The sequence below is a fragment of the Hemiscyllium ocellatum genome, chromosome 1, assembly GCF_020745735.1.
Source record: "Hemiscyllium ocellatum isolate sHemOce1 chromosome 1, sHemOce1.pat.X.cur, whole genome shotgun sequence".
Classification (NCBI taxonomy): Eukaryota; Metazoa; Chordata; class Chondrichthyes; order Orectolobiformes; family Hemiscylliidae; genus Hemiscyllium; species Hemiscyllium ocellatum.
The window spans coordinates 102,955,329-102,968,524 of record NC_083401.1 but is presented as its reverse complement, the minus strand read 5'-3'; the positions used below and the strand labels follow the sequence as shown (position 1 = coordinate 102,968,524).

Below are 13,196 nucleotides of genomic sequence, written 5' to 3'. Positions count from 1 at the left end.
GGTATAAAGGCAGTAATTAAGCATGCTTCAAAACATCTCCATATATCAAAGATGACTTGTTCCTAAGAAACCAACTAGCGTACACTAATGTAGTGGCCCATGCTGTTCTTGTCTCCAATTTATGAAAAGGATATAGAAGCACTGGGAAAAAAAAATTATAAGGACGGTATTGGAATTAAGAGATCACAGCTATTGCCAAGATTCTCTAGTCAAGTTTTCATCTTTAAAAAAGAGAGTAGACTTCATGGTGAATTATTGGAGATTGTTAACAGCTGAGCAGGGTAAATGGGGAAGCAATACTTCCACATGTAAGATTATAAACATTGAGGAAACATAGTACAGAAAATACTGGAGTTTTTTTGGGAAAAATACATATTGACGTATCATGTTCATAACCTTTCCTCAGACTTTGATCATCAACCTGAAATACAAATCCTCATATTTTTGTTCACAGATGTTACCAGGCCTAAATATTTCCTTTGTACTCTGTTTTAGATTTCCAGCATCTGCAGTAGTTTAGCTTTGTGTTTCTATAAATACAGGATAATTACTAATAGATTGGAGAAATTTCTTTACTCAAGACGGAAGGAATGTGGAAATGGTTCATACATTATGATGATATGTGAAGTTGAGTGAGATAAAATGTGAGGAGACTAGTCTGAAGTGTAAATGCCAACATTTGTCAGATGGCCAGAAGGTCTGGGTTCAAACCCGACATGCCCTAGATATGTGTCATAACATTTTGAACAGTCTGATTAAAAATATCTACACTGGATGGGCAGAATAGAAGTGTTAAAGAGTTTAAAGTTTTTTAATCACGTTAAATCAGATTACTCACAGGTGGAGGACTTGACAAAATGATTATTATTGGTGATAAGCCTATTTCTAACTGTGTTAATAAAACTGTACCTCATTATCTCTCACAAATATATCAAGGCATACACACTTTAAATGTTATTGGAATCAATTACATTCTATCAGACTGCACAATTGGAGTGGTCCACTGAATATTTTAAGGTTATGATTGCGCAAATGTGAACTGTAACCTAAACAATGGAATTTTGGTTACTATCTCCTGATCATGCCCAAAATGGGATTTCTAAGTTTGCTACTTAGTGAACTGTTATTTGTTTTAAGACTCCTCTTCAGAACATTTCTGAAAAAGGTTTCATTTGAGCTCAAAACATTACTTTTGTTTCTCTCTCCACAGATGTTAACAGACCTGCTAAGTTTCTCCAACTTTTGGTGTTTATTTCAGATTTCCAGCATCTATTCCAGCAATATTTTGCTTTTATTTGTGTTGATCAAGCATCTAAATCATAACCGTGGAGTGAAAGTCAGTTCTCTTGAGGGACTGCTTAAGAAGACGACAACAACTTTGGCACACAAATGCTGTTTCAATTTTTGAGGTAAAGAATATTTTATTGTTAATATTGCCTGCAAGAAAGATAATTACTTCATAGAAAGACATGGCACAGAACTGTTCAGCTCATTGTCCTCAGCTAACTCTTTCAAAGAATCTTAGGAAGGCTTGCTCTTTCTTTGTAACCCTGCAACTACTTCCCTTTAAACATTTATAACATTCCTTTAAATGCTATTAAGTATTTTCCACCACGCTTTGCAGCAGTACATTCCAAATCAAAACAAATTTCTGGATGTTTTAACAAAAAGTGTTCCCTCACATTATCACCAGATTCTTTGCCAATCACCTTAAATATACAAGCCATGGCTACTGACCCTTCTGACACTGGATGTCGTTTCATTCAGTTCTTATCACATTTCCTTTTATCCTTCACAACATCAGCTCTGCAAACTCTTCACAAAATGAAATTCCTCATGCTGGTAACATTCCAGTAAACCACCTCTATACACCTTTCAAAGCCTTTCTGACTTTGGTATCTAGAATTGAAGAAGAGTAAGTGAGGACTGCAGGTGTTGGAGATCAGCGTTGAAAAGTATGGCACTGGAAAAGCACAGGAGGTCAGGAAGCATCTGAGGAGCGAGAATAGACATTTCGGGCATAAGCTCTTCATCAGGAATGTTTAGAATTGACCATATTACTAATCAGTCATTTAACGAGTTGTGAGAGCCACATTATAGGAGGAATGTGAATGCATTAGATAGAATACAGAAGCAATTTACACAAATGGTTCCAGGAATAAAAAACTTCAGTTGAGGATGGACTGAAAAATTTGGAATCGCTCTCCTTGGACAGAAGGCGGCAGAGAGGAGGTTTGATAGAGGTTTTCAAAATCATGAGCAGGCTGGAAAGATTAGATTGGGAAAAACAGTTCCCACTTGTAAAATAACAAGAGGGCATAGCTTTAAAGTGAAGTGAGTAAAAATATTATTACATAGTGAGTGGTCAGGATATGAAATGCACTTTCTCGAAATGTGATGGAGGCAGGTTCAAATGTGTGATTTCTTGGATAAAGTGCACAAGGGAAAGGGGGAATTATACAGGAGATTGGCCAAGATAATGACAATGGTTTGAAGATCAGATGCAGGCATAATGAGCCTTCCTTTGTACAGTAGCAATTATGTGAAAACACGTTCCCTTTAATGTTTGCTCAATACTTCCCGTGGGACCCAACCCAATCAGATTCTCACTGTACTCTGCATTTAGGTCTCAAACCACCTGCCATGTTGGATTTCAAAATTTCAGGCCCGCACATCAATTAAAATGGTCTATTCACAAACCAGCTTCAAACCTGGAACAAAGTGATAACCTTGCCGTTAAAACTGGTGTGTGAATTCACCCTTAATAAGCTGCTATCTTCCTTTGTGATTTCACATTACCTGCACGTTGGTCTCTTTAGCACTGAAATCAAAGTTCTGCCAATTGTCTATAAAGGAGGTTGATACATTGTGAGAGTGTACAAACACGAATGTCAGCTGAGAACATCCTTTTAGCAACTTGTGATTAATAGATTATGATTCTTTCCCTGTTCATATGTCAATGCATTCTGGTCATACAACTATCAAAGTGTAAGGACCATGTATTTTTATTTTGCATTTTTTTAAAAAACTGGGGATTGAAATGAGAAAGCAATTTTTAAAAACTAATGTTCGAAAGAGTAGCTACAGTTTCAGAAGCAAGTAATCTGATACCAATAGCAGGTATTACAAACATCTGTTTGAACTAAACACGCAGTAATTGAAGTTCAGATTGCAAATGATCCAAAGCTAACAGCGTGTACTGGTGCAGCTCGTCCTGAGAACAAGTAATTGATTGGTCGGTGGATTGTGACAATTATCAATGGCAGAGACTTTAGCTTGCCAACAACAGTGTGATTGGTTCACGGATGGCTGAGCAACTTGGAGTTGGAAAAAAGTGAGAGAGAAAGCTTGCAGATCTTGTCACAGCTCAGAAGCTGACTGTACTGTGCAGTCAAAAACTCAATTTAAATTTGGAGAAAACCAGTCACCTTTTCTGCAACAGTATATCTGTGACTTGTGAACTGACAGATCAGAGACATTTTCCAAGTGAATCAATTACTCTGTACTTCTTATAAACCAGTAAAAGCATCCCGAGAAAGACATCTTAACAAAGCAGTCTGGGCAGCCAACAGAGGATAATCAAAATCAGGACCGACTTCCCAGTTTTTCAATCTCCACCAATAATCTATTTTTCCCACGTGTGTGCGTGTGTGTGTGTGTGTGAAAAAGGGGGCGTTTATAAGGGGATTAGATTGTTAGTTAATAGAAGTATGTACCAATAATGGTTGGTATATGTTTATTTCCAGCTATAGTCTAATTAATTACAATAAATAATAATTGCTGTTTCATACAGAAACCAAGTCTGTGCTTTCTATTAACCTTGGTCTGAAAATCAGGTAATTCTGGGTACTGTGTGTACTTTTAAAAAAAACGTTAACATTTGGTAAGATGCCAGGAACAGCGGGGTTCAATTTATAGTGTGCTACCCCAGTGGGTCATAATAATAGTAACAAGGAAATGCACTCAAACTATAACAGGAAAGGAGTTCAGATAGCAAAAATCAATGTCACATTAAAGGCTACTTTAAGTAATTTCCAGAATGAAAAAAAAAGCTAGTAGCACTCATCAGATCATTCAATACAAGCAGAATTGACATTTCGGTTCTGGATTTACTTTCTGACTTGGAAATATTAAGAATGATAATAATTTAAAAAATACGAACAGAGAAAAGGAACAGCATGAGGCACTTTGCAGTTCTCGGTCTCAGCATGGACTTTATTATAATATTGGAAAATACTCAGCTTTACGTGGTGTGCTAGTTGAGTAAGAAACAGCATGGCGCATGAGATAGTGACCCTTTGTTACAGTGTGTTGATACAGCAGTTTGCACTCCTGATGTCAAACCTGCTACTTTATTCTCACCTTCCAGTCCACATCAGCTAGTTCTACCTTTTCATTTTTCATGCTTTCATTTCTAATGCCTTTTCCATCTATCCGTGCAGAAAATACATTTAGTTCTTAGTTTCTCATATATGCCTTTAATATGTTTGATTTTCCTTATTATGACTCCTGTCTCAAGGAATCACCATTTGCCCATTTATTCACATAATCAGTTCACTCTTATGCCTTAAGATATATCTGTCAGTAGTTTTCCCTTCACTCTGCTCCTTTTTAATTGCTCATCCATTTGGTATATCTGCCTGTTCTGACAAAGGGTTTATATATGAAATGTTAACATGCATTCAATCCACAAAATCTGACTGACTTAAGTGCTTCAAGCACTTTGTATTTTTTGCTTTTGCTTCCCGGATCTGCATTAAGTCCCTCCAAAAAGGCAAGCTGAATCAGCAAGAGTTTTATTTTGAAAGGAGGATGCTCATAATTTATTACAACTATCTACATTTGGCTGAGTAAGTATATCTTTTGAATCTCACAGCAGTTGTAAATCAAAATAATCAAAAGATTACTCTGTTTATTTGTTAAAAAACGTATAATTAATAATAGAGTTTTATTTAGTTCAAACTATTGAAATTTTGTTTGCAGCACTACACTTCAGAGCGTTTTTGTAAGTTTGTTCTGAATGCCCTATGATAGAAATCACAGGCACCATGAAACTCCAAAAAGATAATAAAATTCTGATGGGAAAAACAGCTCATGCATAAAAATCTGGTTTCATTATGGTTGACAACATATGTTCCTTTTAATTAAAGCAAAAATAAAACCGGTGAGAACTCTTTCCTAGAATGAGAAGATGGCGTGGTTCCTACAAGTAAGGAGTTTTAGCAATGGACATAAAGGACTGGTATAATAATTTTTAACACCACAGACCAAAATCCTGTTACATTTTAGTTCCACAGAACATTTCCTGGAGAGTGTGCGTATGAAGTAAAGATAGAAGTTAATTAACCCACACTGGGAGCATATTGTCCTGATCTGGGTGGACAAATTTCTATTTTCCTGAAGAATATTACTCCATTTGGGAAATTGCCAAAAGCTTAGGACTGAGCAGTCTTAACCAGTATGGGGTATTGGTGTGACCTTTGCTCCTTCACACCAAACATTCTGCAGGGCAGGAGATTAACATAAATGGGGAAAGTCCAGAGAGATAGCTAATTCCAAAATCTGCATTCATGACAGGGATGTTGCATTCAAAGTGACATGGATTGAAGTTATAACCTCAAAATTGTAACCTTAATTCCTCAGCCTATGTTCCCTGTGGATGTGGTTCCTCTGAGATCATGACAATAACTCAACAGAGAGAGAGAGAGTAGCTAACTGGAAATGCCCCTCAAACAGGGTCTGAATCTAAGAAAGTGAGGCAATGCATTTTTGGTGAAGTGCGAACAACCGTTGGTTGGTGAACAAGATCCTTGAAACATAAAGTGCTGTAGAAGACTGTTCCACACAAGGCAGCAGATAATAAACTATATTGCCAAACTTCGTAGCTCCTTTGTTAAATCCAATTTCTCATTTCCTCCTTATCCTGAATACTCCAGCTTTCTAAATTCTCTTCATTTCTGTCACCTATGGCTTGCGAGACAGAGTATTTCACATTCTTACAAACACTTTTGCATGGCGCAGTATTTTTCTGATTTTCTTTTGGTTGATTTTGTTCAACTTGCTCCGTACTTGCCTCGATAAATGCAACTTAAATAACACAATGTTCAACAACAACCATGAGAAAGCAGCCCACTATGGTGATTAATTCCATATTCACAAATGCATATTTTTTTCCCATCACCGATGCTCAGTAGTAGCTATGCGTGCCACCTCCAGGGCACTGCAGAAATTCACCAAGGCTCCTTAGACAGCACATTCCAAGCAGGTGATTGTGTTCCCATGTACTTGCTGCCCTTATCCTTCTGGATGGAAGTGGTCATGGGTTTGGAAGGAGCCTTGGTGAATTTCTACATTTTGTAGATGGTGCATGCTATTGAATATCAGTAAAGGAGAGGCTGAAAGCTTGTGGATCAAGTGAGCTGCTTTGTCCGGATTGCTGCCAAGTTGCTTGAACGTTGGTGGCATTGCAAGTGAGAAGTAGGTTGAACGAAACCGGAGGGCTAACATTTCCATGTTATTTGCAAAGGAGTGAAATGGAAAATAAGGAAAGGTATTTCCCATGATGAGATCTAATGGAAGTTCGAAATCAAATCAAACTTCACTGGGAGATCTCATAGTCTTTAGGAACATAAGAGCAGGAGAAATCCATTCAGTCCCTTGAGCCTACTCTGTCATTTTAGATCTTGGTTTATTAACCAGAGCTCTATCAAACTCAGTCTTGAACTTACATAATGACTGACTAGCATTGATCAGTCAGGTAGAGAATTTCAAAACTTCATCACGCTATGAGTGAATATGTTCTTCTTCATTTGAGTTCTAAACAGCGTGCCCTTTATTCTGAGACTGTGTCACAGCCAGATCCTTAGTGGCTAAATTATTATTTGCTCTTAATCCCTGCAAAGATCTGAAAACTTAGCAATAAGTACAATTCTTGCTCTGCTTGCTCATTGTAATGACAAACTGCGTGAAATGTTATGCCTATTAATACAAGTCTGAATCATGCATAGTTTCTTCTTGATTGTAGTGACAAACAAATCAACAATTACAAAATGATGTGATTTTGAAACTTGTTTGATATTCATTTTTAGGATTAGTTCATGGATTATTTCTACTTACAAGAGTCCAGGATGAGGTCTCTAAACCAGCTTTTAAACAAACGGTGATGACCACAAACTGTGGAGAGAACAAAATTCATAAATGTTAGTCGATTCTGTACTTTGGTCACTTAAAATTCAACAAAATAATGTTGTTAGCATGATAAATATAAAGTGTTGTATTTTTGATTCCTGTGTACAAACAGATCCCAAATCCCTCAGAACAATACTGCCTTTCACTGATAACCCTGCTGCAAGTTCTAGGTTTTAGTGAAGCATGCCTGGCATGCATATGAAAGCACTAATATCAGCCCATCTTCAGGTGACCCATAAAAAGTAAACCTGCCAAAGCTCTGACTGACATATTCCCTTTGGCTCAGTTGTAAGCTAGCCTGCCACATCAGCCACCAGTTCAATACATGGTACACCTGATCTTGTGAATCCCTGCCTCTATCTCCACCCTGAAGAAAAATATCTTGCAAGAGGTTGAGAGAGATGTAGCCACATTTAAGGCATGCCAAATATGGCTGAAATTCAGTTTCATCAGGACCCCGCCCTCTTCTGGTGGGTTCCACCTGCCAATGTCCACCTCAAACTACAGCGAGACACTTCTGGAACCCCTGCAGATATTCTGTGCATAATTCTGGCAACATTCAGAAATGTGATTTTATTTTCTTCTTCTGAACAAATGTTCAAGTTTAAAGCTCTCAAAATTCTTTGAAGTTTAACATTTCAAACAGCAGTGTAATGAAAGTAATGGGTTAAGGTTTCCTGAGCACAATGCTGACTTCTTCCCTCCAGATGTAATTCAGTAATTCTCCTCCCAGTCCCTAGAGGCTACGACAACACTCTTCCTGTGCAATTGTCACCTGTTCACTGCTATTCTCTTCATAGTGCTCAATAGCAGAAAACACAAGGGAGAGATGATTTTTCAACCACCACATCAGAAGCTTTGTGTCTGATTAAGAAAGGCTGACGACACTAAAGAAATATTAATTACTATACTCAGTCTAGTTGTTAACCCAGAGATCTACTGACTGAAAAAGTTATTTTTTTAAAAAAAAGGTCTGCTCAAAAGAAATAAAGTCCACTTTGCTTAAACAGAGGCATTTCAATTCTGATAAATAAAATTCCAGAATGAAAATTGCACTGCACTATTGACTGTTGATAGTAAGATAGCAAACAACAATCTAGGTTTCCTTCATTGTTAATAGTTTGAACATCTGCATTTTTTTCAGGAATTGCTGGGTTTTTGTCTCTGTCTACACACTTTGCACAACAGGTTTTGTATCACTAGAGTCATTGTTTGGATAGGTTTTTAAGATGTGTATCTGTGATCACAACTGCTTTAAATTTCTTTGACAGGCAGCACTTTGTGTAACTTTAGAGTGTACTGGCCCTCTGAGCAGCCAGAATAATTCACCTTTGAGGGATGGAGACTTATTACGTTAAGTAATAAATGACTTCAGTGAATCTTGTGGTGGTTAATATTTTTAGCAGTGCTTTTAACAGATTCTTCCAAAATTTTCAGCTGTTTTGTGGTATACCGGACTAAGTGAATGATGGACTTTGACATGTACAATGGCATTAGAAGGTGCTGCAGGGTTACAGCTCTTATCCTCTCATATTTCCCAGCAGTGAGTTGAAATTTCTGACTCATCATCAACTGCAGCTTCCCATCACAATTCCCAGTACGTCAATGTCACAAACGCTCCACTTGCTATATATCCCTTTTGTTTCCTTTTCTGATTACGTACCAGAGCTCATATTTTATCTCAGGTCCTTGTCTCAATTTTTGTTATTGTACTAAACTTTCTTGACTCAGGTTTCAGCTGTTCTACCTCTTTGTCTTATCTCAATTATCCAGTATTTTCAATTTGGGTACAGCCGCATGTAAGAATATAGCCATCATACTTTTCCGTCGTTCATGTGATCTGGACATTACTATCTAAGCCACCATTTATTGCCCATTCCTAATTGCCCAGAGGGCAGCTGACAGTAAATCACATTGCTGTGGCTCTGAAGTCACATGTAGGCCAGACCAGTTGTCTTCCCCAAAGAACAATACTGAACCAGATGGGTATTTTCCCATTTGACAATGGTTTCATGGTCATCATTAGACTGTGAATTCCAGAGTTCTACTGAATTCAAGTTCCACTACAAGCCTTGGTAGATTTCAAACTCAGGTCCCCCAAACATTACCTGTGATTCTGGATTTATGGCCTAGTGATAATTCCACTAGGCCATCACCTCCCCATTATCGATCCACAGAAATTACTGAACCAAACTTAGGAAATTAAAGTCATGTTCGTGTGGTCACGAGCAAGGCTAGGTGAATTACTGCTGTCCAAGTTCCTTCTGACCTTGCAACACTGCCTACTCCCTCGGATTTGGAGTTGCAGGTGTTGGACTATAACCTGGTATTGTGTGATTTTTAACTTAGTACAAAGTTAAAAATCACAACACCAGGTTATAGTCCAACAGGGTTATTTGGAAGCACACTAGCTTTCGGAGTGACGCTCCTCACTATCACCTGATGAAGGAGCGTCGCTCTGAAAGCTAGTGTGCTTCCAATTAAACCTGTTGGACTATAACCTGATGTTGTGTGATTTGTAACTTCCTCTGGGAGCTTCTGATCCCAGCTGAATCAGAAATAGATAAGTCTTGAGAACACAGGAGAGTTGGGCAAGGAGAGCACACACCTTCCCCACCTCCTGTTTTGACAGTAGCAGCTGTTTTCTGATAAAACTTTAAAGAATAGATGTTTCACTGAATGAATTAGTGAATAGGTTGATGCAAGGGCAAGTGGGTGAAAAGGCAAGTGAGTGAAGGAATGGTCCAGTGGGTCAGTTGGACAAAGGAACCTTCAAGTTGGGTGAGCAGTTGTCCAAGGATCAAGGCCAACTGCCCTTCTCAAGGGCAACTGAGATGGAGAACACAAGCTGGCCTTGTCAGACATGTCCATATCTCATGAAAGGTTACATTGAAAAATTCTTGAAAATGAACCTGAGCCTTGATGCCAGAAAGAATGCGATAAAGCAGCAAAGCAACGGTTTATACATAATTAAAATTTGCATATTATTGACCAAACAATCTACACAACATATGAGTGCGTTGTTGTGGTTCTGCTCGCCGAGCTGGAAGTTTTTGCTGCAAACGTTTCGTTCCCTGGCTAGGGAACATCATCAGTGCTGTTGGAGCCTCGTGTGAAGCGCTGCTTTGATGTTTCTTCCGGTATTTATATTGGTTTGTTCTTGCCGCTTCCGGGTGTCAGTTTCAGCTGCAGTGATTTGTATGTGGGTGATTTGTTTGTAGATAGACTGAGGAACGAGGACATGCCACAACCAAAAGGACTAGCCACTCTACCATACGTCAGGAGCGTCTCAGAACTGACAGCCAGACTACTGCGACCCTTAGGACTCATAACAGCACACAAGCCAACATCCACACTCAGACAACAACTCACTAGAACAAAGGACCCAATACCCAGCATGAGCCAAACTAACGTAGTTTACAAAATACCATGCAAGGACTGCACAAAACACTATATAGGACAAACAGGAAGACAGCTAACAATCCGCATCCATGAACATCAGCTAGCCACAAAACGACACGACCAGCTATCTCTAGTAGCCATACACTCAGACAACCAGCAACATGAATTTGACTGGGAAAACACCACTATCATAGGACAAGCCAGACAGAGAACAGCCAGAGAATTCCTAGAAGCATGGCATTCATCCACAAACTCCATTAACAGACACATTGACCTGGACACCATATACAAACCACTACAGCTGAAACTGACACCCGGAAACGGCAAGAACATCCATCAACAGACACATCGACCTGGACCCCACATACAAATCACTGCAGCTGAAACGGACACCCGGAAGCGGCAAGAACAAACCACTATAAATACCGGAAGAAACATCAAAGCAGCGCTTCACACGAGGCTCCAACAGCACTGATGATGTTCCCTAGCCAGGGAACGAAACGTTTGCAGCAAAAACTTCCAGCTCGGCGAGCAGAACCACAACAACGGATACCCGAGCTACAAATCTTCAATCAGATTTTAAATATGAGTGCGTGTCCATAAAGTACTTTGTAAAAAATATTATTTTCTATACTGTATGTTTCAGCAAAGGTTTGTACTTTCTTGGTAATAGGTCACTCGGTGAAGCTCCTCCACAATAAACAAAAAGGTTTCTTCCCAAGACCTCATTAAGACTAACATCCTCACATCCTCCTGACCTGCTCAACCCTGCAACTCCACTGATTGGCCAGCAGGACAATGGAAAACATCCTGAACCTGCTTCTGGTCATCTTACTGATAGTCATTTCCTTGTCTTCCTGAGATATTCTCTCCAGGTTTTGGCAGAGCTGGAGGTGGCAGCTAATGTGACACAGAAGTTTGGGGAAAAAAATTAAAAAGGTAGACCTCAATTATCCAGAAATAAAAATCTCAATTCCAACAGTTTGGAATTTCTCATTCTTGCAGGCAGCTCTGTGATCAGTTTCCTGGCAAACCTTATTTGCATCCCACTACTCTCACATGTGTCAATCACATCAGATGAAGTTTTCAGGTAACAAGTTACATTTTCTTCTCCTTCCACTGTCAGCTGGTACCAGATTACAATGCCCATATCCCTAGCTCTGGATCAGGTGACCCAGTTTCAAGTCCCATCTGCTCCAGAAGTGTGCTATACCATCTCTGAACATGTTTTGATTAGAAAATATTTACAATGCCTTCGTTAAATAAAATGCTGCTGGTGGTTGGGGGAAAGTAAGCAGACGATATTACTCTTAAAGGTCGACATCTTGACCAGCGTTTGTGCAAGCCGAATCATTATGCAAAATCTTTCTTGGAACTTCATCCAGCTAATGAGTGCAGCATTATTCTAAATTATGTATATTTACTTAAAGACTTTGCATTTCATACGAATATAGGAACATGAGTAGGCCATTCAGACCCTCAATCTAGATCTGCCATTCAACGTGATCATAGCTGGTCTGTAGCCTAACACCATTTACCTGCCTTTGGCCTATATCTCTTAATCAGGTATTCCTGATGATGGGCTTTTGCCCGAAACGTCAATTTTACTGCTCCTCGGATACTGCCTGAACTGCTGTGCTTTTCCAGCACCACTCTACTCCTATTTTTCTTAATGTCTTCACTTTAATTTAAATTTTACCTATCTCAGACTTGAAATTAACAACTGATCTAGCATCATTTGCCATTTGTAGAAGAAAGTTCCAAACCTCTATCACCCTTTGGGTGTAAATGTGCTTCTTAACATCTCTCCTGAACAGTCTGGCCCTATTTTTTAGTCCATGCCCACTTCCCTTCCTATCCCAAAGACTTTTCACTTGGGCATTGCATTTTATCTCCAGTGAAGATAGAAACCTTTGGGTGCAAACTGGTCAGATTCCACAGTCATTAACCAGCACTCAGCTGTTGGCACTGACCCACCTGTTTTGACTGTAACTCTGATTCAATCAGGATTAAAGGTCTTTGTCTCAAAGAGCTGTGCCAAATGCATGACACTGGAGATCTGCAGCCCTCCATAAGCTGTACCTGACTTAACAGGACATTCTATGTCATTATGGTAGCAATATTAAAACAGGCATCAACTCCAGCTCAATGAGGAGTGTAGGAGAACATGTCAGGAGCAGTATTAGGCAAACCTCAGAATCAGACATTACATCTGGTGAGGTTTTAACAGAAACCTACATACATGCTGAAGAGTTGCAGCAGAACTAAGTGATCTCACAACTAACAGATCATAGCAATGTTCTGCTGTGTGATTACATTCTAAGCATGGTGGTAAATAATTAACTGAGGAATTGATTCCACCACAAGAATGCGAGTGACCCCAGCATGTCACTGAAAAAGACCAGGCAGAAGCATTTGTAGATATCTTCAGCTACAATGGACAAGTGAATGATTCATTTTGGTGCCCTCCTGAAGTGCCAAATGTCACAGTTATCAGTTTTCAGTCAAATTGGTTGACTCAATATGGTATTAAGAAATGATTGAGTGCACAGTTATGTGAAAGCTATGAGCTCTTAGAGCATCTCAGCTACTGTATTGAAGATCTG

At 39.1% G+C, this 13,196-nt stretch overlaps 1 protein-coding gene across 4 annotated transcripts in view; it reads right to left on the bottom strand.

The window, feature by feature from the left end:
* Positions 1 to 13,196, bottom strand: part of atp8a1 (ATPase phospholipid transporting 8A1) — a 345,629-nt gene that overhangs the window by 33,667 nt on the left and 298,766 nt on the right. For all 4 annotated transcript variants that reach the window (XM_060824479.1, XM_060824487.1, XM_060824506.1 and 1 more), the window contains one exon: positions 7,117 to 7,173. In XM_060824479.1, coding sequence (XP_060680462.1) covers positions 7,117 to 7,173 — 57 coding nt within the window. The remainder of the gene's footprint in view (positions 1 to 7,116; positions 7,174 to 13,196) is intronic.